Source organism: Pseudorasbora parva, chromosome 16 (genome assembly GCF_024679245.1).
Source record: "Pseudorasbora parva isolate DD20220531a chromosome 16, ASM2467924v1, whole genome shotgun sequence".
NCBI lineage: Eukaryota > Metazoa > Chordata > Actinopteri > Cypriniformes > Gobionidae > Pseudorasbora > Pseudorasbora parva.
In genome coordinates, this window is record NC_090187.1 from 27,739,882 (window position 1) to 27,767,148 (window position 27,267).

Below are 27,267 nucleotides of genomic sequence, written 5' to 3' on the forward strand. Positions count from 1 at the left end.
GTTTTTCACTTTTAGCAGTGTTTTATGTAACTTCAAAGGGTTTCCTGTAAAATTACACCAACATTTTTAACTTTGGGTTAGCTAAATCCTGGCGAAAATAAAAAATGGTCCCGGAGTTTAAGAGGTTAAGGACCTTTACACACAGCCTTATCAGAGCTAAATATGCCTATTTGATGACATGTTGTGTTATACATTTCATGTAGACTTTATTTGTGTGTGTACAGTGGTCATTTACATATCACCAACAACAAAATTACAACATTTTGGCCAGTGAAAAGTAACTTGGTAACGTGAAATACACTAGCGACATGTGTCTGGTGAGCAAAAAACATTAATGTCAGTCAAGCCCTGTATAAACATATAATATTGACTTTTATTTTGAAATTCCAACAACATTTCAAGTGAGTGAAATTTGGTCATTATTGCAAAATAGAAAAAAAATATTGGCATGATATAAGACCCCTCTGTTTCACATTTGGATTATGATTATTACCGCATTTTTCTATTTTTATTCCTTCATATGAATTTTAAGAGAAGCACCTAAGGAACTTTTAATGCTTGTCTCAAACATAACATTAAACAAAACTTCTTTAAGTCCCCTGAGCTATGAACGAGTAACCCCCGAGAAATAAAAAGTTCCTTTGGGAAGCGGCGTGACACGACAGAATTAGAACGCTCTCGTTATAATTATCGAATTCATCAACGCTGTGTGTGTGTGCCGTCTGCCGTGTGTAGGGGTCTGTGTATCATCAGTTTGTCCTATCCCTCTATTTATAACCCGCCGTATGCCGAGAGCAGTGAGTCACGGGGGCCTCCGTGGAGATAATTTCAAGCGTTAATTAAATATTCAGTCAATGCTGGAACAACTAATCGAACCGTGACTCATCGGTTCATTCAACAGACACTGACATCCAGCTCATTCAACAGAGCACAGACACCTGATCCCACAATTACATCAATGACTGGCGCATGTCTCCTGATGACACCTCTCTGTGTCCGGCGAGGAACTCGATGGCGGGAAGCCTTTTGAGTGGACATGAATGATAATTAAAAATATGAGAAAAACAGCACTACAGTAAACACGGGAGGTTTGAAGGCGTTCTGCTTGCATATGGCACAGGAAGTGCACCATGTGCTTTTTCATGTCCTCAGGGAAAGCTGGAGTTATAGTAATCATTTTAATTTTTGCATGAGCTTGCACATACCTCCTCATTAGCTGTAATGGGGCCGTAATTGACTCACACCTGTTAATCATTCTGACTTTTCCCATTGTTGGGGTTATAGGAGGCTGCGTCTGGATAAGGTACAAATTAGTGTCAATTAAGCATCAGATGATCCTTATTTTTGTTGTGAGAACTGTTTGATATATTAAATAAACTATTATCTATCTTAAAATTAACTGAGCATGAAAAGTAGCTCATTTATATACCACAAAAAATTGTGATTTTGACCTAATGCTCCTCAAGAGTTCTTGAGCGTTTTGCATATCAACTGAAAAAAAGGGGAAATGTGGCATAATTTCTACAGTAAATGCTCTGTACAATTGATATTCAATTATCTATGGATAGATGGATGGACGGACGGACGGACGGACGGACGGACGGACGGACGGACGGACGGACGGACGGACGGACGGACGGACGGACGGACGGACGGACGGACGGACGGACAGACAGACAGACAGACAGACAGACAGATAGATAGATAGATAGATAGATAGATAGATAGATAGATAGATAGATAGATAGATACTGCATTTAAACTCAAACAGGCCGTTCATCATCTGATCAAAAGTTTAAGACCATAGCCCAAAAATAAACGCACAACAGTACTAAAAGTGTCAAAAAAGGACTCAGTATTGAGTAGCCCCAACGTTCTTGTTGATCACTTCAAAAACTTGTTTCGGCATGCTTGATGCGACTGTTTCCAGGAGGCTGGTGGGAACGTTGTTCCATGTGGTGAAGATGGCTTCATGAAGGGCATCCACGGTCTGGAACTGACGTCCATTTTTGTAAACTTCCCTTGCCATCCATCCCCAAATGTTCTCAATGAGATTTAGATCAGGGGAACACGCAGGATGGCCCAAAAGAGCAACGTTATTCCCCTGGAAGAAGTCCTTCGTCAGGCGGGCTTTGTGAATTGCAGCGTTGTCCTGTTGAAAGACCCAGTCATTACCGCACAGACGGGGGCCCTCGGTCAAGAGGGATGCCCGCTGCAACAGATCCACATAGCCAGTCGCTGTTTGATGCCCCTGCACAACCTGAAGCTCCATTTTCCCATTTTAAGGAAAGAGCACCCCAGATCATGATGGAGCCTCCTCCACTGTGCTGTGTGGGATCTCCTTGTCATGCCAGTAACGTTGGAAGCCATCAGGACCGTCCAGGTTAAATTTTTTCTCGGCAGAGAATAAAACTTTCTTCCACTTTTCAATGTCCCATGTTTGGGGCTGCCTTGCAAATTCTAAACGGGCAAGTTTGTGTCGTGGGAGGAGACGTGGCCTTTGAAGACGTTTTTTGTTCTTGAAGCCCTGGCAGATGACGTCTTTTGGTTATTGGGCTGCAGTCAGCATCAGTAAGGGTCTTAATTTGGGTTGAGGATCGACCTGTGTCTTCACGGACAACCCGTCGAATCCTGCGATTCAGTGCAGGTGAAATCTTTTTGGGTCTAAAACTTGACTTTTTTGTCCCATAACTCTCAGGATTTTTTAAGAAATGTAAAATGACCGTCTTACTGCCTCCAACCTCAGCAGCAATGGCACGTTGCGAAAGGCCTTGCTTGTGCAGCTCAACAGTCCTGCCACGTTCAAAGAGAGAAAGTTTTTTTGCCTTTGCCATCAGGAGTATTTGACAGTATGACTGCTTGAAGGACAATGCCATGAAAGCCATATTTTTGTGCAAATTTGACCTTTTTATGGCTCTTAAACTTTTGATCAGCTGATGTACGGCCTGTTTCAGTTTAAATGCAATTTTTCAATAAATTGCCTACTCTCTATTTTTGTCTCTTGCTCCTGTTTCTTCTTTTGTCATTTTGAAGCAGCACTTACAACCCGGTTATGATCCACAAGTGCGAAATGTGTAAAACTTTCAATGAATCCCCTGGTCTTAAGATTTTGTTCAGGAGTGTGTATATATATATATATATATATATATATATATATATATATATATATATATATATATATATATATATATATATATATATATATATATATATATATATATATATATATATATATATTAGATTTTATCTGAATATTGTATCTATATCCATCCATCCATCCATCCATCCATCCATCCAGCAGCTTTTATTTTAAGCATTTTCATCCCTCAATTTTTTACAAGAATAGCAAACCTTATATGAAGTGCAGAAAAGTACAACTGCTCATATAATATTTAGTTTAACACCCTGAGGTTGAAATTATAAAACGTTATTATTATTTATATATATATATTTATTTTTTGTAAAGATTTTGTACTTCATTTGTGGATAATTAGAGTCTGCAGTCCCCCGTGTTCATTTTTCCTTTTTTTCTCTTTCCTTCCTCTACCAAAGTCTATTTTCTTGTGCACAATCTCCCCTCACACACACTCCAGCTTTGAAGTATCAGGTTCACAGAGGTCAGCTGCAATAAGTGACAGAACACAGAGAGCCCTATCTGAACAGAAAATTAGAAACTTGTAAGGGTATTCAGCTTGTCAGCTCAAATTATTTCCATCACTGACTGTACCAAACACATGAAAAACTCAAAACTCCTGCAGAGACTCTGACCCCAGGATATAGATCTCATAGATAAGTCACACCAACTTTTTTTGTGATTCTGAAAACTCTTGCTTTGAATGGACAATGAGAAGACCAACACTTTTTCACTTACTGTATGCCCCTCTCGCTCTCTCTTCTTTTTCAGTTTAACACAAAAGTGAATAACACGGCGTGTTTCGACCACCTGGTTCAAGCTAACGTTCGCAATAAGAAGATCTTAAAAGATGCAGTGCAGAACATTACGGCCAAAGGCATCACCAACTACACCAAAGGATTTGAATTTGCCTTCAATCAACTCTCAAATGTATGAGTTTTTTTTTATTTATTTTTTTATTGATTAGTTTTCTTATTTATGAAATCTATTACCTGCAAAAACTGAAACCATCACTATAATCATATTTGGGGAACTTCATTCTCTCTCCAAATGTTCAACTCAGTGGTCAGCAGCCTTAATATCTGCACTTTGTGTGATCTCTCGTCACATTGGCTGAAAAGAGTGTCTATAATAAGATATCACTCTGCACCCTCTCTTTATCTGGTGTTAAAATAATATACAGTTTAACACGTCAAATATTGTCCTTCTTGATTAAACCTTGTGTTAAGTTTTAGTAGTAGTGTTGTTATGTTCTGCTGACCTCTGCTGTTTATTCTATGTAACTGCATATGATTGTGCTCATTTCAGCCAAATATCACCAGAGCAAACTGCAACAAGATTATAATGCTTTTTACTGATGGAGGTGAGGAGAGAGCAGAGGATATCTTCAGCAGATACAACATTGACAAAAAGGTGTGTGTGAAGATGCATTTTATACAGTTTGTACTGATTTTTAAAAATCTTTTATCTATGATGGTTATCAACATTGTCCATCCGTCTGTTTTTCTCACCTGTCTCATCTTGTACTTTAGGGAAATTAAGCCCACGTATTAATAAACAAACAAACAAAATAATAGGAAAACTAAGGAAAGAAATTATTTTTTAATAAAAGTTAACCCTGAATTTATTTTTGTATTACTTTTTCCTTCTCCCCCCCCCCATTTTTTCTGTATTTATTTTTTAAACTTTTTTGTTTTCTTTTAAACTTTTCTTTATTTATTCTTTCACAAATATTTTTTTATATAATGTTTTAATTTATTGTTATCATTTATTAATGTATTTTGTTTATTTTTATAATAAATGTATTTGTTTTTTATATTTATTTATGCAATCATTTATTTTTATATTTATTTATTTTTAAATTTGTTTTTATTTCCAGATTTTTTTTCATGCATTTATTTATTTTTACTTTTTCATGTGCAACATGTAAATGAGAAAGGCGGTCCTTGCATAGCTCCAGTGCAAAAAATAAATAAAAATAAATAAATACAATTTAAAAAGAGTAAAAATGAATAAAGAAAAAAATAAATCGAGGGAAAAAGTATTACAAAACTAAACAAAATAAAAAAGTATAAGTAATTTATTCCTTTATTTATTTCCCTATTATTACATTTATTTATTTATTTATTTATTTATTTATTTATTTATTTATTTATTTATTTATTTATTTATTTATTTATTTATTGTTTATTTATTTTGTTTATTTATTTTGTTTGCTTGTTTATATACATAATCTTTTTAGGCATAATGCAATAACAGTAAATGTGTATATTGTGCTGTTTGATTGCAGGTGCGCGTGTTCACGTTCTCTGTGGGTCAACACAACTATGACACAGGGCCAATAAAGTGGATGGCCTGTGCTAATAAAGGTAAGTGTTGTTTTGCTCAATCTGTGTATGCCCCCTAGTGGCTGAAGTACAAACATAATTCTCACATCTCACAGCCTTTTCAATAAATGAATAAATAATAATTCCAATAAATGACACCGCCCTATATGTTTTCTAGGATATTTCTACGAAATCCCTTCCATTGGAGCCATCCGCATAAACACACAGGTCTTTATGATGCCAAAGCGTTGCTAATGCGATGTTTATTTTGATAGTTGCTCTTGTTTAGGAGTATGTGAAGGTCCAAGGATGACCTACGTTTGATTGCTTTGTGTTGTTCACTGTTGCTTAGGAATATCTAGATGTTTTGGGAAGGCCGATGGTCCTTGCAGATGCTAAACAAGTGCAGTGGACCAACGTTTACCTGGACGCTCTAGTACAACCTTTTTTAACAGACATATAGAAACCAATTAAAAAGTGCCACATGCTTCATTGTTTTCTGTGTTCTCTTTATAACCTCAGGAGTTGGGCCTAGTCATCACAGGCACACTACCTGTGTTCAACAAGACCAAATCCAGAGAGGACGGATCTCAAAACCAGGTCAGTCTATTTTTTATCTTGATTCTCCAGCTGGTTTTCCCAGTAAAATGGTTTAGAAACACGCACAAAATCTTTATTATAACTGCATTTCATAATTTAGGGTAATAAGGACATTTACATTATTAAAACTCTTTGAGGTTCTACAGAGTAAATTACAAAAGTATCATAAAAGTTATACATTTCAGTCTGTTTTAAAGTCATTTTTAACTTAAAAACTACTTCACATTCATGTCCATCACTGTTCTTTTTTTTTCATTTCTTTTTTTTTTCTTTTTATAAATTAATAATTTTACTCAGGAAGAACACATTAAATTGGTCAAAGGTGTCAGTAAAGACATTTACAATGATGTATAATTTTTAATAAATGCTGTTCTTTTCAAATCGAAGAATCATGAAAAAATGTGTAACTGCTTCCAATATTGTTAATAACCATATTGGATGATAATGTTACTTCCTTTTTGAAAAAAGAAAACAAAAAAAAGCCCAATAAAACATCTGATCTTAGTCATATCCAGTTGGGAGAAATATTAAAAAATGTTGGTAAATATTTGTAGAAAAAAATTAATAAATAAATAAAAAATCACTGCTTTGGCTCTCGGAGTGAGACAAAAATTAATGATATACACTGATCAGGCATACCATTATGAGCAGTGAAGTGAATAACACTGATTATCTCTTCATCACGGCGCCTGTTAGTTGATGGACTATATTAGACAGCAAGTGAACATTTTGTCCTCATAGTGTGTCAGAAGCAGGAAAAATAGGCAAGCGTAAGAATTTGTGCAATTTTGACAAGGGCCACATTGTGATGGCTGACTGGGTCAGAGCATCTCCAAAACTGCGGCTCTTGTGAGGTCTTCTCGGTCTGCAGTGGTCAGTGTCTATCAAAAATGGTCCAAGAAAGGAACAGTGGTGAACCGGCGACAGGATCATGGGCGGCCAAGGCTCATTGATGCACGTGGGGAGCGAAGGCCCATGTGTCCGAACAAACAGAAGAGCTACTCTAGCTCAAATTGCTCAAGAAGTTAATGCTGTTGCAGTTTGTTGCGTTTGGGGCTGCACAGCCGCAGACCAGTCAGGGTGCCCATGCTGACCCCTGTCCACTGCCAAAAGTGCCAACAGTGAACATCAGAACTGGACCACGAAGCAATGAAAGAAGGTGGCCTGTTCTGATGAATCACGTTTTCTTTTACATCATGTGGATGGCCGGGTATGTTTGTGTCGCTTACCTGCAGAACACATGGCACCAGGATGCACTATGGGAAGAACGCAAGCTGGCGGTGGCAATGTTTTGGGCAATGTTCTGCTGGAAAACCTTGGGTCCTGCCATCCATGTGGATGTTACTTTGATACGTACAGCCAACCTAAGTATAGTTACAGACCATGTACACCCTTTCATTGAATTTCAGCAGGATAATGCGCCCTGCCGCAGAGCAAAAAGGGTTCAGGAATTGTTTAAGGAGCACAAAGGTGTTGAATTAGCCTCCAAATTCCGCCGATCTCAATCCAGTCGAGCATCTATGGGATGTGCTGAACAAACAAATCTGATCCATGGAGGCCCCACCTCATAACTAACAGGACTTAAAGGATCTGCTGCTAAGATCTTAGTGCCAAATACCACAGCACACCTTTAGGGGTCTAGTGGAGTCCATGCCTTGACAGGTCAGGGCTGTTTTGGCACCAAAAGGGGGAACAACACAATATTAGGTAATAATGTTATGCCTCATCGGTTTATATTTAAAATGTTCACATACTGTCTTGGCCAAATAGAAAATGTAAAACATATTTTTGATATGTTTTATTTTGATATTGTTACATTGGTAACACTTTACAATACGTTTTTTTTTTTAGTTAACATTAGATAACTAAAGTGAACATGAGCTAATAATGCATACCATTTCTAAAGCATGTATTAAACTACTGTTAACAAATGGACCCTTATTGTAAAGTGTTACCATTAGATTAATAAATACATTGTGTATAAATATATTTTTATATGAACACAGGTCTCTAACTGAGCAAACATGTCCAACACAAGTCAGAAGCGGGAATATAACATTCGAATGAACACAGAACAGAACACCAGATGTGTCATTAACAGAACCAATACTCTATTAATAGCCAAATGCTTGGAACAACCATCTATTTTTGTCACGTTTAATGGGGATAAAGCTACTACTGACGCAAATGTGTAAACCTCATTATCTCTTGAATGTATTAACCGTGCGGACAGTGACCTTCTTAGGAACACTACGATAGTAACAGATATGGAAAATAAATATCATACAGTATCTTATCCTAAACTTTCCTAGTTAGAGGTCAAAGGATCCGTACGTGGTTTGTCTACTAGACCGCTTGACCCTCCGAAAGTTTCCGTTACTTTTCTGCTCGCTGACTGCGTCACTGGGTTCTTTGAAGTTTATCCGTTTCCAGTATGGATGGCGATAAGCCATTTAGACGTGACACTTCACAATTTTGCAACATGTCATGGTGGTTGTTTTTGCCAAGATGCAAAAGTTTTCACATTGTTGTGAAATCTCATGCAATGCTTTAAGATTTCCAGGTGTAGTTTTGCCTCATATTTGGGTTACACTTTCCCTGCGTCTCAATCAGCTCCCTAGTCCACTAGTCAGGGCACTGATCAGGACATAAGTCAATGGGCTGACTCCCTGATCAGTGCCCTGACAACTGAACTAGGGAACCGATTGAGACGCACCCTTTATTTCGATCCACTTTAGACATTTGGACTGATAGGTTAGGGTTGGTTGAATAAGTTGACATGTACTTACAAAGTTACTTGTAGTCAGTATAATTTAGTTGGAGGACCGTCAAAACAAAGTGTTAGCAGATATTAAACGGTCTGCTAATACTGTAATGGGAGTTAGTTGACATGTAGTTGTAAAGTTGGGCCTACTTGTAGTTAGTATGATGTCTAAAGGGGACATGTTTGTAAATGTCACTCCATTTCAGGGTGGAAACTTATTGTTTTTAATCTCTCTTTTAGCATCAGAACCAGTTGATTTTAGGAGTGATGGGGGTGGATGTGTCTCTCGACGATATCAAAAGATTGACACCCCGCTTCACAGTGAGTACAAACAATTTCAACTCCAATACATTCAGCATTTCATCTGGCTGTTGTTCCAGTCTTGTAAAAACACAAAAGAAATTCAAGTCAAAAGGGGCCTATTAAGGGATTAATTTTTGCTAAAGCTAAAAAATGATGAGCGAGCACAACTATTCTGTTGAGAGCGTCTGAAAGCTGATATCCTTAAATGTTCCCAAGGTTTGATATGAAATAATTCATTTAGTTTAAAACAAACTCCATCCACTGTCCCCTTAAAGGCATAGTACCCCCATATTTTTTTCTGCTTACCCCCATGGCATCTAAGATGTAGGTGTGTTTGTTTCTTCAGTAGAAAACAAATGAAGACTGTTTAACTCCAACCATTGCTGTGAGCCAGCCGTATAATGCATGCCAATGGGAAGTAATTATATAGTAAAAAACACATAGACAAACAAATCCATATTAAACCCTGTGGCTCGTGGCGACACACTGATATCTTAAGACACAAAACGATCGGTTCCTGTGAGAAACTGAACAGTATTTATGTTATTTTTTACCTCATATCAGACAAATCTCATCTAGTATTCCCAATGCCATTACTTCCGCCAAATAAGGTCTATCTATCTATCTATCTATCTATCTATCTATCTATCTATCTATCTATCTATCTATCTATCTATCTATCTATCTATCTATCTATCTATCTATCTATCTATCTATCTATCTATCTATCTATCTATCTATCTATCTATCTATCTATCTATCTATCTATCTATCTATCTATCTATCTATCTATCTATCTATTCGTCTGATATGAGGTAAAAAATAACAAATACTGTTAGTTTTTTTTCTCAGAAACTGATTGTTTTGTGTCTTAAGACATAAATGTGTCGCCACAAGCCACAGGGTTTAATATGAATTTGTGTGTGTGTGTGTGTGTGTGTGTGTGTGTTTTACTCTCATAGCATTACACCCCATTAAAATGCATTATACAACTGGCACACAGAAACGGTTGGAGTTAAGAATCTTAATTTGTGTTCTTCTAAAGAAACAAACACACCTACATCTTGGATGCCCTGGTGGTAAGCAGATAAACATAACATTTTCACTTTTGGGTGAACTATACATTTAACTCTGGGTTGTATGGGAAGCTGAACAGGGTTGTATTGCCCTGTTCAGCTTAAAACACACTTCTTTAGTGACATTGTTGATTTCTTGAAGTCCTGTGACCTGTACAGCGCAGCTGACAACTTCCCTAAAGCCTAACAAAGAGATTTGATGGGTGTACTGCTTTCGTTCTCACGCTCTGGTCGATGGAGAAGAAGTACAGTAAAGTTCAGGGAGAAGTGCCCTTACGGCATGCACAAGGAAATAACATTTCAAACCCATTCGTTTTAAGAAATTAATACTTTTATTTAGGGCATGTGTTGAAATAATCGATTTACCAATTCTGAATCGATTTTCATATTAATTTCTAAAGATCGATCCGTAACTCAGAGGATCGGTTTAATAATAGGCCTACATTTTCCCCGTTAATTTTAATTTGCCGCGTCATTGAATTCACGCATGCGCGCGAGGTGGAAGGACATTAAATCAACGAACATGGCAGCTTTGAAAACTCCAGAACCGCCGCGGACAGAGAATACTAGAGTAGGTAAACAAACTCAAGCCGAAGCTATCGTCACTATACCGCCGTGGACAGTCCGAGTTTTCCTCACTCTTCCTCTTCTCTCGTTACCGCGGCGGACAGAGAATACTAGAGTAAGGTAGACGAGTGAACTCGGGCTGCTGGATATGTCGAGAACGCGGCTTACGTCACAGCCGTTCTCACTGCAGCCCGCGCTTACTGCCAAGGAAGTTATAATGGCTGCCTTGTCATGACAGCAGCATGCGCGCGTTCGCTAACTAGAGCACTCTGGAAGGGGGATTGTTCTCTACAACCATCAATACTCCATTAATTTGCAGTTGAATGTCTATAATAATAGTATCAATATGTTGCATAACCACAGTCCTGTAATATTCAGGTAACAGCTGGAAAAAAATGCTTTCTTTAAAAACACTTATCTAAATCTCAAAGATCGGAACGGATCAGATCGGATCGAATAATGATAATCGATTCAAGATCTTGAGAATCGGAATCGAATCGATTCTTAAAATTTGAATCGAAACCCAGCCCTACTTTTATTCAGTAAAGACATTCAATTGGTCAAAGGTGTCAGTAAATACATTTATATTTATATATAATTTAAAATAAATGCTGTTCTTTTGAACTTTCTGCTACTGTTTCCGATATTGTTACTTGAGCATAAAGTCAGCATATTAGATGATTTCTGAAGGAGCATGTAACATTGAATCATGTGACAGGAGTAATGATGCTGAAAATGCAGCTTTGCCATCACAGGAATAAAAAATATATTCAAATAGTATCGGACATTTTTTTTTACAATATTACTTTTTTACAGTCTTTTTGATCAAATATAATATACATGATAGACTTCTTCAAAAAGCTTTTAAAAATTGTACCAACAGCAAACTTTTGAACGGTAGTGTAGATTAAAATATAAAGTGTCAGACGTGTCACAACAGTTTGAGTCAAAGATGAGACGAGCGGGAATTCCAAGGCATCAAAAGACTTGGAATATAGCGCCTACATCACTCTCACTAATGTTATGGTGCTTTAATGGTACTCTCTTTTCAGGTTTGGTGCTTGACAGCCATATTCACTCTCATTGCACGGGACAAAAAAACCTTTAGAAAAAAGAAAATCTGGTTTTGGGACGGCGTGAGGGCGACAAACGGAGACGCGTTTTAATTTAGGGTGAACTATTCCTTGAATGCTACATAATTCAATTTATAAAGGAACAAAGCGAAACTCATGTGTTAGATGTTGTCTTTGCAGACTCTTTGAGTCGCTGTAATAAGAATAACACGGCACGCATAAGATAAATGCGCTATTGTTCTGCGGTCTGCCGTCTTGCGGTTTCGCCTCCTTACTGTAAGATCGCTCTTAAGAGGACGTAAGCCCTTGTACATTACATCTGTTTGTACTTACATTTGATTTGTAAATGGTTGTGATTTTCTGTTAAGCTCAGAGGAATGTTTCCAGATGAACCGACACATTTGATTAACGCTAAGTGCTCAGAGGTGATTGACAGCTCGGCTCGGCGTTCTCGGGGGATATTAGACAGTACCCCACTAGTGAGGGATTAACCACCGCATCTCTGAGGAACCAGGTCCATTTGGTCTAAGCAGGGATTTGGGTTTGATGGTGGTCTTCTTTTCCAATGTGTCCTCACTGTTCTCCTTTTTCCGTTTTGTTTATTTCAGATTGGTCCTAATGGGTATTACTTCGCAATTGACCCTAACGGTTACGTGCTGCTCCACCCAAACCTGCAACCAAAGGTACCGAAGCATTTTATCCACCCAAATACCTCAAACGTGACATTCACAGCTCATTTATGACAGAGGAAGAGGTTTTGAGGCTGTTTGTGGTGGAGAACCATGAGATGCGTGTCTCATGTTAAAACGTTTCGTTCTTGTTTGACATTGGTGTTATTTAATGTCTGTAGTTCTTTCATCTCTCTCTCTTCATCCTTTGTGTCCCCTCCCTTTTTTGTCTGTGTAAATATGCTGCATGTGTTCATGTGCACATTTATTGTTACAATATTGTAAACAATATTGTATTTTTTTCCACCCAACATTAAAGGGGGGGTGAAACAGTCAGTTTCAGTCAGTGTCATGTCAATCTTGAGTACCTATAGAGTAGCATTGCATCCTGCATATCTCCGAAAAGTCTTTATTTTTTTTATAATTATATAAGAAAGATGCGCTGTTCCGAGTCTTTCCGAAAAAAGCCGAGCGGGTGGGGGCGTGTCATGTGAGCGGAGCTAAATAATGACGTGTGCAGCAGCGTGCTGCAGTGAGGAAAGTGAGTCGCTCTGCGAGGAAAGTGATTCGCTCTGTGAGGAAAGTGATTCGCTCAGTGAGGAAAGTGATTCGCCCGCCGCGTGAGGAAAGTGATTCGCTCTGTGAGGAAAGTGATTCGCTCAGTGAGGAAAGTGATTCGCCCGCCGCGTGAGGAAAGTGAGTCGCTCTGTGAGGAAAGTGATTCGCTCTGTGAGGAAAGTGATTCGCCCGCCGCGTGAGGAAAGTGAGTCGCTCTGTGAGGAAAGTGATTCGCTCAGTGAGGAAAGTGATTCGCCTGCCGCGTGAGGAAAGTGAGTCGCTCTGTGAGGAAAGTGATTCGCCCGTCGCGTGAGGAAAGTGAGTCGCTCTGTGAGGAAAGTGATTCGCTCAGTGAGGAAAGTGATTCGCCCGCCGCGTGAGGAAAGTGAGTCGCTCAGTGAGGAAAGTGATTCGCCTGCCGCGTGAGGAAAGTGAGTCGCTCTGTGAGGAAAGTGATTCGCCCGTCGCGTGAGGAAAGTGCTAATACAGATCGACCGCCGGCCTATCAGTGGGTAAGTCAGTAGCTACTGGTTATATCACCTGTTTAGCATCCTACAAGCCAGCGCTTTGATGGGGGTAGCCTGTTGCTTTCGCTCTCTCCCTCGCTCTCTCTCACGCGCTTCCGGTAGAATTGTCCGTAAGGCCCATACAAGGAAATTCCGCCCCCACTAACGTCAATGGGGACGCATGATCTCAAAAAACTTGCCGAAACTTATGACTAACCGGAAGTAGTATTTTTGACAAAGAAATACTCCCATCAAACGTCCACCTTAACTTTTGAAACTTTGTCTATGTTTAGTATGGGATTCCAAGTCTTTAACAGTGTAAAAAGATCAGTATGCATGAAACAGCATTTCACCCCCCCTTTAATTATAGACATTCAACATTACTGTATAACTGAAAACTATTGATTTCAACATTTATTGGGATTTTTTTTTTTAAAACAACAACTTTTAATTTAAGTAAACTTAAAATAATATTCACATGAGCCCATTATAATAAAAGTCATATATATCTGTGACCTGTCAAACAGGTAGGAAATATAAAGAAATTGTCTTTATAGTCTTCAATGCATGAATTATACATTTTAAATATATTTTAATCATTATTAAAGCTACAATTTTCTCTGTTACCTTTGCTCTCTGATTAACATTCATGACATCACAGCAACTGGTTTATTAGGCTGCTGTCACTTTAAGACAAAACGGTCATTTTGGCGCAATTCTGGGAGTTATTGTTTGTTCAAGCGCGAAAGAGAACTCAATACTGCCGCACATCTTTCTTTGCACATGAGTCGTGTGTGTGTCACACAGAAACAACATTCACACATTTTTAAAAGCATTTAAAAGCATTTTCGAGAAAAAGAGCATTATCATATAATGTAGGCCAAATGACGGAAAAAATGGATGGTGTTATTTACGTTAAATAAATTGAACACGTAAAATAATCATGCGTTAATTCCTTAATTTTGATAGTCCCAATACTTCAAGTTATTATATAAGTATTTTAATTTGAATTATCTCACACAGATAATTTTTTTGGTAAATGATGTGCCATACAAAATCCTAATTATTAGATAAAAAGTCTTAATAATAATATTGAAAATAATTAGTCATGTAATACACTTTTGTCAATTGTATGTTGTATTATTTATGTCATAATTTTTTATTTGATGGAACAAAATTTAGGTTTAATAAAATTTAGAGTTTCCATTTAGGTCCTTTGGTGCAGTTGAAATGTTCTCATATCGTGATGCATTGAATTATGCATCGAAATGTGACAAATTGCAGTACCCAGCCCTAATATTATCCCTTCAGTTTTTCTTCCATTCATAGGTTTTTATAGTTAAAACCACATTACATTAGTCTATCTCATGAAACAAACAGGAAGATCAAGCATCTGCGAGTGATTCAGCTCATATCCTTATATCCTTATTGACAAGTGTATCTGACCTCATATGTAAAGCTGTAGATTTAGAATTTATGAACATGCATTTGCGGTGTGTAAACAGGCGCTCATATAGCTTTTCCTTTGGAACGGAGCATTCTGGGTGAGCTTTGCACATAACCTTTGCAAATCGCCCAAAGTAATGCGCGTGCTTCTGGCAGCAGACCTGCATATATGTTTCTCAATGTAACTCGACTACAATTTTTACATATTAGTCTATTTGCAGGTCCCTTTGATTCTGGTATCCCACCACACACATGGGCCAGTCTGTATTTCTTCTTTTAAATAAAGAATGTGAAGGAGAAAAGAGATCATGTGTGTGCATTCAGGGTCATAGTTTATCCTCAGTCTGGATGGTAAAAGCACCGTCCATCACCTAGTCTCAGACAACCCCAGCCCACCATGACAATCTCGCATGTTAAGGAGGTAAAATGCATTAAATATATTATGTCTGGTCAGGCGTAGATTGCAAATCGTTTAGACGTTCTCTGATTTAAGCTCAATATGCAATCGCAAAGAGTTATACATTGGCTCAACAATAAGGTTGACTCGGGGCCAGTGTGAGATCTTACGTTCATCGTAAATATTTGGTTTAGTTTGACATATTTACATGAAGTAATTATGCTAATTGAAATATGTAACCAAGGTAATGTTATCTCACCTAATGTAGAATTGTTGTGATGGTAATGGAAGCGTCAAACAAGTCAGTAAAGTTTTGCACTATATGCCATTGCGTTCAAAAAAGTGTTTGAATTCAAAGTTATATTCAGTTACATATAGCTGTTTTATGCATATGTGCATTTTACCCACTTATTACATGGCTACTTGCCACATAAGTAAATAATAAGACACGAAATATTGACTTGATTTGAAATGTTTTATCATGGTATGGTACATTAAAGGGATAGTTCACCCAAAAATGAAAATTAGCCCATGATTTACTCACACTCAATTCACCCTAGGTGTATATGATATTCTTCTTTCAGACGAATAAAAGTGGAGTTATATTAAGTCCTGTCCAATCTAAGCTTTGTAATGGCAGGGATCTTGCCAGGGATCTGTTGTGCATCTTTTCGTCAAATAACGGGTTCTACACAGCTCTGGGACGTTAATAAAGGCCTTCTGAAGCAAATAGATGTGTTTGTCTAAGAAAAATATCCATATTTAAAACTTTTTTTAAGTAAAGTTCCTGCCAATCACCTTCTGTGGAAAAAATGTTGAAAGTGTCTTCTCGGAGTTCAAGATGCGTGCACGACGTCTAATGAGCGTAACTGGTCACATAAGCCTTTGAACTGCAGAGGCACTTTCAACACTTTTTCCATAAACTGAATACGTGGATATTTTTTTTACACAAACGCATGGATTTGCTTCAGAAGGCCTTTATTAACCCTCCTCACTTGGAGCATGTTATTTGACAGACAGATGCATTTTTATGGATTTCAAAAACAGAACAACAATCCCTGCCATTACAAAGCTTAGATTAGCTAGGAGGACTTGAGGGTGAGTAAATAATGGGCTAATTTTCATTTTTAGGTAAACTATCCATTTAATACCACTTAATACACAGCATTTCGTTTCATTAATAATTATGGGGATAAGAGATTATTGGCCCTATTTTAGCAATCTGAGCGCATGGGCTGAAGCGTATGGTGCAGGTGCAATCAGGAAGTGGCCGAATCCACTTTTGCTAGTTTACCAACGAGAAAAAAAAAAAAAAAAAAAACCTCGGCGCGTCAGGAACATGGTCCAAATGGGTTGTACCTAGTCTCTTAATGAGTCATTGGTGTGTTTTGTGTGTGACGTTTAATAAATCAATCAGAGTCTCATCTCCAAATCCCTTTAAAAGCCAGTTGTGCTTGCACAATGGCAGATTCGCTATTTACATGGTGGAATTGTGCGGGTGGAAAGACTGAACGCTACTTCAGAGAGGAAACCTTTTTTTATTTTTTATAATAAAAAATGTTTGTGTGCGGCTGCGTGTTCCTGTGTGTGTAATAAGCAGATTGTACACACTTTGTGCAACCGCCTATAGGCGAATATGACTATTGTGCCCTTTAAATAACAAAAAATACTGCGCTATTGACTTAAGACCAGGTATTTGTTGGCCGATGGCTCAATCATTTTCAGTTACCTCAAAATAGCAACGTGCCAACAATGCGCCTTGAACATACCACTTTTTCTGACCAGCATGAACAGTTTGTCGTGAGTGCATTTGTTATATAAAGAACGTGGTGCTGGACGTGAAAATTAAAACTGTTTCGGGCTGAAAGTAGCAAAAAACACTTGTGTCGCACGACTTGCGCCTGGCGTAACATTGCACCAGGCGTATGATAGGGCCCTTTGAGATGAAACTGTTTTCAAATCTTACCTGATTGTAATCTTATAATCCATTACAATGTACAAAACAATTGTTGCAAAATGGTAGCAGCTGCGTTTATATTAAACGGGAGAGCGATTAAATAATTGCAAAATATTGATTTGAGTTTTAATATTTTATTAACTCACCAAACGCAAGAGCCTGTGTTATCAGTTTTTACCAGTTGTTATCAGTGAATAACATACCGCTGGATGGCATGATTGACCAATCAGAATCAAGTATCCCATAGAGCCATGTAATAAGGATAATTTAAAACCTTTTTAATAATTGGTTTAATAATTTTATTAATTTGAAGTACTTTACAATTATCTCTTAAAAAAATGAAATCATGACTCTAATGATAAAACTACCATTCAATAGTTTAGGGTCAGTATAATTATTTTCTTAGTTTAAAAAAAAACTAAACAAAAACAACAGTAATACTTTTATCAGAAGTGATGCATTGGATGATCAAAAATGGCATTGTTACAAACATGTCTAATATACTTTTCATATTATATAAATAACATTTTAAAAACATGATTAGAATTTAAAAAGTAACTTTATGAATTTATATATTAATATATTATATGGTACAAATAAATATTTGAGATTTTTGAGAATATCTTCGCTCTTTCATCTGTCTGTGCCTGAGGATGCCTGTTTTGTGAGTTGGGACAAGTGTTGAAACATGTCAGTGTTATTGCAGAAATATTGGGTCAGAGACATACAATGTTTGCTGTTAAATATACATTAAAACAACAAAGCTCCAGGTCTTATATATGGAGAGTATTAACTTCAGTCCACAAGCCTGTCAAATCAAACATACAGAACACATTTCCATCCTTGGCGTCAGTAAGAACGAATGTTATGACATATTTCCATCTTGCTTCAAAGTTCCATCCTCCAGCTTTTGGATTAAAAGAAATAACATAGACTCGGAGGTTCCTTCCCCTCCCTGCCGCTTCGTATGGGGAAGCCTTTGAAAACACTTTACCGAAGCAAACTCGTAACATACTTCGCAAACAATGCTCCTTTTAATGAGCTCATCTATATTGTTAAAGGCAATAAAAAAAATGCAAGTGCCATTACAAACATAAACGGCAGTGTTATTGCTCCCAGCGGACTCCGTGTGCGGAACGGTTGGTTTTACTTTAGTTTAGCGAGCCGGCTCTGATCACATCTGAAGGTTTGATCTCTCAAGGACAGATGTTGAGATGCGATCTGGTGCGGCCGCAGATCAAGCAGGCTGATTGAGAGAGACACATAGGCATGGATTGAATCTCTGAACCGTGGATGCCGTACTTAACCCCGAGCAGCGCTGATATGCAAACACAAGGCCTTAAACTATGGGGTGCCAGATCTACTGGAAACAGTTCAAAGTGCTCCACCAGCATCCAGCGGTGCAGAACACATGACTGGATTTGTCGGCTAAAGTTAAGAGAAGGCGACCACTTCGAACGAACTTTGGAGAGTCTTTCTGGGAGACTTTGAACACTGCAGGAAGGGCTAATTTGATTTTGACAGTGCAGAAATTGAACAAACCCTCATAGTATGTCAGCCATATGTTGTCTGCTCGCCAGAGAGCCAAATAATTGTGTTCAAACAGTAGGAAGGCCTACACGATGGGAATCGATTTATAGCGTGCACTTTTATTTATTTCAAACCTTCTCATCTATGATGGATTGCCTTGTTTTACAATAACAGCACTGTTAACAAGTGTGGTCTCTTTTTCAATGCTTAAGTCAGTTTTTGGCACCCATAAATAACTCTCTTTCTTTTTTAACTCTCGTTTCCATGCACTGAAATCCTCTCCATATATCTCATTAGAACAGGATTCAGAGCCGTCGCCGCAGGCTAGGTAAAAAGCTTGCTCTTACATTCCCTGAGGTGAGGCCATGCAAACTGTGGTAGATCCAGTTTGTTCTGTCAGAAATAGAGTGAAATAGTGCTAAATAGCTTGTTTAACTCTTTATAGTTGTAGAATGATATCTAGTATGCCTACCTAACCGTAATCGTAGAGGTCTTTTAGTGTATATATTAGTCAAAATCATTACAGAGCTCATTTGTAGTTCCAGAACCCACAATCGCCAGGTTTGTGATTGTTACATAATGATACATATAGCCATATTGTACACAACACATAGGACTGAATGCAATTTTCTTTCAGCTATAATTTGATCTGTTAAAAAGTTTGGAGTACGATATTTCATATGTTGGTGGCTGCACATTTGTTTTTGTTTTCATCTTTTGTGAGATATTGTTACAATTTTAATATAATTTATTTGTTTTTGTTTGAGTAATATTTTCAGCAGGCCATTACCCCAGTGTGACATAATTCTTCATAAATCATTTTAAACTGCTTATTTGATGCTTATTTCGTATTATTATCAATGTTGAAAATAACTGTGCTGGCATTTAAAAAAAAAAAAAAAAAACATTAAATTATTTTATAGCTATATACATTTTTCTTTACTGTCACTTTTGATGATTTAATGCATCCTTGATGAATATATATATATATATATATATATATATATATATATATATATATATATATATATATATATATATATATATATATATATATAATTAGTAAAATAAATCAACATTTTTATTCTAATTATATGACCAGCTTCTGTGTGTGTGTGTGTGTGTGTGTGTGTGTGTGTGTGTGTGTGTGTGTGTGTGTGTGTGTGTGTGTGTGTGTGTATATATATATATATATATTCGGTATCTCAGAAAATTTGAATATTGTGAAAAGGTTCAATAGCTGTGTCCATTTCGTTACATTTCAAAGGCTGCGTCCTCCGGAGGACACGTCCTGTGTAGGATGCAGTATACAGAGTGTCCTCAGTCAGAAGACACACAGGCAGGAAGTATCACGTTGCTATGCCAACAAATTCAGCCTCGTTGCGCTCTCAGGCCAGTTATAAGAAATTATTTATAACTTGAAAATGACTATGAAATGTTTCTTGTCTTGACAGCAATGTACTGTTCTAAACGCTTAAAATGCACTAAACAGTTGTAATCCTGTTTACCACAACTATCTGTTTGAGGTAATAGAGCTTAAAAAAAACAAAACAAAAAGCTTGAACTACTTAATTTAAACACCACACCTACGCTCGCATGTATATCTAGCGGTGGTGACGTTTTTTCATATAATATAAAAAAAAATATGACGGTTAACAGATACGCAAAGAATTGTGGGTTATCTCCAGCCGTGAAGGATACACCTCATGCACACTCCGAATTCCTGTGAAAGAAGGACGCATTCGAAGGTCGCATTTGGAGTGTCCTACTCACTTTTTTGAAATGAGACGGCGACCTCCGGAGGATGCAGCCTTCTGAAATGAGACACAGCTAATGTTAAAGACACCTGGTGCCACAATCTAATCAGCTAACTAACTCAAAACACCTGCAAAGGCCTTAAAATGGCCTCTCAGTCTGATTCTGTAGGCTTTTGAGTGGAATTAATGAAATAAATCAAATTGTTTATGCTATTCTAATTATGTGACCAGCACCTGTATGAACTTTCTATTCATCAAATAATCAATGTTAAATCAATGTTGAAAATTTTCAACACTGATTATAATCATAAATGTTTCTTAAGCAGCAAATCGGAATATTATAATGAGATCTGAAGGATCATGTGACACTGAAGACTGGAGTAGTGATGCTGAAAATTTAGAAATAAATTACATTTTAAAACATATTCAAATAGGAAACAGTTATTTTACATTTGAACTATATATATAATTATTAATGTATGCATTATATAATTACACACAGACACAACCAGCATTCAAAACACAGCATATGCTTATGATCAGCCATGCTGGTGTTCAGCGGGGATATGACTTCAGTAAGTGTGTGTAATGGTTATCAGGAGTGCTAGCATGCCATCTGATGTTTGTTTGTGTCTACAGAGTAAGAGTTCACTGAGATATTTCCTGTCTGGCGGATCAGAAAGATAATGATTTTTATTTGTTCCAACCATTACCAGATATACTGGAGAGTTCAGCCTACTGTAGCACGTTCAGCAATTGCATCCAATACATATCTCAAGCAGTTGCTATTCATGTCATGTGCTTGTAATCTTAAAGGATTCAGTAATGATTTCTTCATACGGCAGGTCTGTGTTCTCGATTGACCTCCATTTGTAATGCGAACAACAAAAAAGATGATTTACTGTCCAAGTGAAAGCACACGAGTGAAAAATGAGAAGGAGAAAAGGGAAAGGAAAAACATTTGCTGAAACGGTACATTGCCTGTCCCACAGTGGCGGTATGGGTACTGCCTCACGTTTCGTCAAATTCTGCAGCTTTTTTGGCTCCTAATTGGCAAAAACTCACCCTTTTCTTCCTTCAAATTTTCCTTTCCAATATTAATTACTTCCTAAATAATACATATTTTTTCTTTCTAATATATAGATATGTTTTAATATAATTTGTTAGGCTATCTAATTGTTTAAATATCTCTCAGACATCTGTTTTGTGTCATACGTTTTATAAAACTGGCATTGCCTGTGTATTTCAGGGTGAGGGGGGATTTGGGTGGGACACAGGAACTTGCATAAATCTTTCTTTCCTGTTTATAAAAATACTACTGCCTGGTCAACATAGTCTGCATGAAAGATGTTTGGACTGGCTAAAGATGATGACTCTTTTGACAGCTTTTTATAATCATATTTTATGGATTAGAGAACTGTACAATATTAAACCAACTGACATTTATTTTAAACCAAAATAGACAAGCAATATTTTATATTTTTCAATATCAAATAGTATTATGTTTTGGGTTTAGTAAAATGTTAGTGGATCATCATGTCCAGTTGAGACATTAAGAAGGGCATAAATATCCATATAGTAATAAGGGACATTATTTAAGTTTTTTATTTTCTTGTTTTAATTTATCTAAGTAAGAAAATAGCATTATTAACATATATATATACACACACACGTACACAGTGGAGACACATGTATATGAACAATATGAAAATGAACAACATACAATTTCCTAAATCTCAAGGTCACTGCTTAGTTCTTTTTGAAATTATTAATTATGTTTTGAAAATAATAATTATATATTATTTTGAAATTATTATGTATTAATTATTAGCAGAAGGGCAGTTTTTAAGCATATTTCACAAGTTCAATATATTCTGAAGTACAGTATATACAACTTAAATAAGATAATTGAAAATAATGCTGGTCAAAATTGGAGAACATTTTTATATACCTTCAAGCTTTGGGTGTTAATCTAGCACTTGGCGCTAATTTCTGTAATAGTCTGGCAAACCCTATTTAACTTCAAACAAACTTTGCAATTTTCACTGACTTTGCAAGATGGCAAGCCACACAAACCCTATGACACCAGGTTATCCAGATGAAGGCCAAAGGGATGACCCTGTCAGCTTTTGCAAAATAAGTTGGTTATTCCAAATCTATAATTTCTAGAATATTGAAGCTTTACAAAGACACTAATTCATTCAAGAACCCAAAAAGGTATGCAGGACCAATGCATTAGAGGACAGGACAATGCGGAAACTTTCAATGTGGAATCGGTTCAACACTGCAGCTGGAATTACTCGCCAGTTCAGAGCTGAACACAGTAAGGATCTGTTTTGCCATACAGTGTCTTGACATTTAAGAGAATTCAGACTGAATGCTCACTCTGCAGTGACCAAGCCTCTCATCAGCAGAAAGAATCGAAAGGCTAGACTAACCTTTGCTGAGGAGCATGTCATGTGAACAGAGGAGAACTGGTTCAAAGTTCATTTTAGTGATGAATGCAAGTTTAATTTATTTGTGTCTGATGGGAAACATTATGTTCGGCATCAAACTGGGGAAAGATTGAACCCAAAGTGCCCAAATAAGTCAGTGAAAGATGGAGGAGGAAGTGGCCTTGTTTTTAAGGATGTTTCTGCAGCTGGAGTTGGGCCTATTATACAGCTACATGGCAAAACCTCAGAACCTGTTTATCAGAACATGTGGTTCCTTCACTGCGAGCATCTCCCAATTAGCCCGCATTTTTTATGCAAGACAATGCCCCCTTATCACACTGCAAAATGGGTAAAGCAGTTCCTTGAAAGTGAGAACATTGAAATAATGAAATGTCCAGCCCAGAGTCTGATCTAAACCCCATTGAAATCTATGTAAAATCAATAACCCAGTACAGTTAGCGAACTGTGGAAGAGACTGGAAGAAGAGTGGACCAAGATCACACCGGAGCAGTGTGAGTATAGAGTGATGTCCTGTGGCCGCAGATGTGCTGAGCTCATTCAAAGCAAGGGCCTCTATACCTCCTACTCATTTTTGACTGCTCTAAGAATCACATTTTAGTTGTAATGTTTTTTTTTTGTTTTTTTTTGTGCTGCATTGGTTATTGTTCTCTAATTTTGATCACAGTATTTTTGACAAAATAAAGGTTTTTGTTGAAGTACCTTGGTATTTTGTAAAACATGCTAGCAGAACAATGGTATACCCACAGCTAATCGTCCTTCAAACTTCAAGCAATGAATATCAACAATATTTCTGAAAAAAATCTAATGTTTCTAAATTGTTCTCTAATTTTGATCTCCACTGTGTGTGTGTGAGCCTGTTTATGTGGTTTATGAGGACACAAATTTGTATAACTACATGGGTATAACACTGGTATTACCCTATAAATGTGGTTTATGAGGACATATCAAATGTCCTCATAATTCAAATGGCCTTAAAAACATACTAAATTATGTTTTTTTGAGAAAGTAAAAATGCAGAATGTTTCCTGTGATGGGTAGGTTTAGGGGTAGGGGCAGTGTAAGGGGATAGAAAAAACGGTTTGTACAGTATAAAAACCATTACGCCTATGGAGAGTCCCTGTAAACCACATAGACCAACATGTGTGTGTGTGTGTGTGTGTGTATATAGTGCTTCAGATCGATAGTTGTGTCGATAGGCGTTCTTCTGCCATAGGTTCTGTATTGGGTTAGTCATGTGACTGAGTTGGCATACTATTATTATCAAGTTCAACATAAACAGCAATGCCCACATCAGGAATGACATTTGCATAACTGACGTTGGTGCAATTCAAGCGCAGAATATCTTAGCACATGGTAAAACGTTTGTTTACATTTTTACAGTCTACATAAGAAGTGCCACATTTCATATGTCTCTCTCACGCTCTGCTAGATTGAGGCATGAAGCCGACACATGTCAGTCATATCTGGACGATATGTGGGTTCCCTCGGGTAGCGGGGCAGAGGGTGACCCTGACACTTTGAAATCCTTCCCTAGTGTTGTCTGTCTCTCATTATGCTCCTGCTTTCATATTCAGTCCTTTTCCTTTGATTCCCCCCCCCCCCTCTCTCTCTCTCTCTCTCTCTCTCTCTCTCTCTCTCTATCTCTCTCTTTCATTCTATAATGTGATTGTTTTGTTTCTCTTGTCTCTGTTTTTGATTCTCATATTTGTTCTTCATCTGTCTCCTCATCCTCATCTCTGCTCGTGTTCACGCTTGCATTGCTCTCTGCATTTTACATGTAAGAGTCCAAATGCCTTATTTCACGCTAATGCTTCTTACTTCATAGATTTGATGTCAATGCCACATCTAATTTCAGAAACCCCTTCTAATTTGTCGGTCAGTTCTGACATACATTGAACGTGACCAACTAAAAGGGAACGGTCTCATACGTTTCAATTGCTCTTTACTTAAAAATGTCCTCATTCAAACATTTAATTTCAAATTATCGTGTAATCTCAATTTTAGGTATAACCAGCTAATTCAACAAATGCTAATTGTGTAACACAATGTCTTGATAACATTAGCATAGTATTGCAATTGCTAAAAGAGAATGGCAATACAGAACATTTAGCATATAGGTGTTCTCAAACCAAGCTCATGCTCCAATCATCACCATGATGGTAGTCTCAGCCTCAGACGTCAGCCTCAATGCCGTGCAGGGGCGTCGGACTGGGGTGATAAAGGGTACAGAGTAACCAGGGCCCGAGGCAGGGGGGGCCCTTAGAAGTCAGTTTTCTATACATACGCATACATGGTACGGGGGCCCAGCAAGATGGTTTGTACCCAGGGCCCAAAATTTGGTGCTACGCCGCTGATGCCGTGACACCAAACTCCCTAGTGGAAGAAGAACACTGTCATGTTTACAACCACCATGTTTGCAACCATCGTGGCTCCATTGTTGCAGTTAACACAATATTGTTGAATGAATAATTCACACACTGCCAAAAAAAAAAAGAGTACAAAATTGTACCTTTTAAGGTACAAGTGGCCATGGGGTGGTACCCTTAAGGGTACATTTTTTGTACCTCTAAGGCTGCATTTACACTGCAGGTATTGATGCACAATTCGGATTTGGTGACTATATCCAATTTTTTTGATGACCCGCTTACATCATCTTTTCAAAAGCGACCCGTATCCGATATTAGCATTTACACTGTACACTGGCAAAACAGCCCAAGACGTTCTTAACTGGTTAAAGGGAGTAAAACAGCATGATATGCGATGGACGCAGACAAAATGATTGTACGTTTTGCTGTCTGCACTGTTCCACACATCTTTAAAGGTCGGCAAAACATTTATCTCGTAAGGCGGAGAAAAAGAGGAGAGCCCTTGACAGGGTTGCCAGATTTTCACAACAAAACCCGTCCAATTGCAACTCAAAACTGTGTTAAAGTAACCGAATTCTGCATGAAATCCGCGGACTTGGCAACACTGGCCCTTGATTGCAGTTTGTGTCCACCTGAGTTGACGTCATTCGCCTCCGTCCTTTTTTCAATGATGTACGACTCGCATTTACTGGGGAATATCCGATTTGACCGCTTACGTGGCATACGCTAATGCACGCATCCGAATCATATCGGATTTATTACCACATTTGAGTGAGGCCTGAATCCGATCTGAGGATATCGGAATTCATGCGTTTTTTTCCTGCTTACACGTTCACATGTCATATCCGATCTGTGCCACATGAGAGGAAAAAATTGGGTCACTTGAACCATGCAGTGTAAATGGGGCCTAAGTCAGGGATAGGCAAGTTCAGTTCCTAGAGATTTCATGTCCTCCAGAGTTTATCTCAAACCCTTATAAGCCACCACAGTATAATACTTGTGACTCCCAGCATGCATTGCGGTATTAAATATGTCACCATTGTTGAGATTCATATGCTGATTCATAATATCTATGTGCATCTATTCGTTTCCCCCTTTAGAATGTTTTTAAAAATCAATATTTAAAACGCCTGATCTGTGACTATCAAGTATTGTTGGTGAATATTATTTATTATTATTTAGTGATGAGCTTAGTCAAACATTATTCTTCCTGATACAGTTTGTTTTGCTACTTTTGTTTTGAGCAATTATATGTTTTGTTTACACTGTTAACAATTCCAAGTCAAACTGCCCAAACTAAAGGAAACACTGATCACCATAATGGTGACCAAACTTTTTTTAATAAAACATCGAAATCTAGGGACAGCGGTTCACTAGGACCGAACTGAGGAAAACAATGGTATAATTGTATAACAGTTATATGTTTTGTTCCCCGTGGAACAAAATTGTACCTCCACTGTACCTTTTTTCTGAGAGAGTAGATGCACGCCGGTCTGTTATTTTAGGGACATCGACTTTACATTTTCACGTCCCTAAACATGACGCAGAACAAAACAAGCTGTGATTGGTTGAGTTCCATGTCAGTCAGATGGCCTCTGGGTGAACCTTAGCCAATGAAAACAGTAATAGAGTCCAGACCTTCTGCCATCAGTCTGATGGTCTGGCTATGCGAGACTACCATGATGGGAACCCCCCCCCCACTAAAAAAAAAAAAACTGATAACAGAAACTCTTATAAATTAGAATAGCAAAGCATTAAACACTACCTAATATATCCCACTTAA

The 27,267-nt window shown here is 37.6% G+C and overlaps 1 protein-coding gene across 3 annotated transcripts in view; it reads left to right on the plus strand.

The window, feature by feature from the left end:
• Positions 1–27,267, plus strand: part of LOC137043742 (voltage-dependent calcium channel subunit alpha-2/delta-1) — a 169,178-nt gene that overhangs the window by 106,605 nt on the left and 35,306 nt on the right. For all 3 annotated transcript variants that reach the window (XM_067420149.1, XM_067420147.1, XM_067420148.1), the window contains 8 exons: positions 3,905–4,063; positions 4,442–4,546; positions 5,424–5,502; positions 5,639–5,688; positions 5,813–5,896; positions 5,983–6,060; positions 9,065–9,145; positions 12,452–12,526. In XM_067420149.1, coding sequence (XP_067276250.1) covers positions 3,905–4,063; positions 4,442–4,546; positions 5,424–5,502; positions 5,639–5,688; positions 5,813–5,896; positions 5,983–6,060; positions 9,065–9,145; positions 12,452–12,526 — 711 coding nt within the window. The remainder of the gene's footprint in view (positions 1–3,904; positions 4,064–4,441; positions 4,547–5,423; positions 5,503–5,638; positions 5,689–5,812; positions 5,897–5,982; positions 6,061–9,064; positions 9,146–12,451; positions 12,527–27,267) is intronic.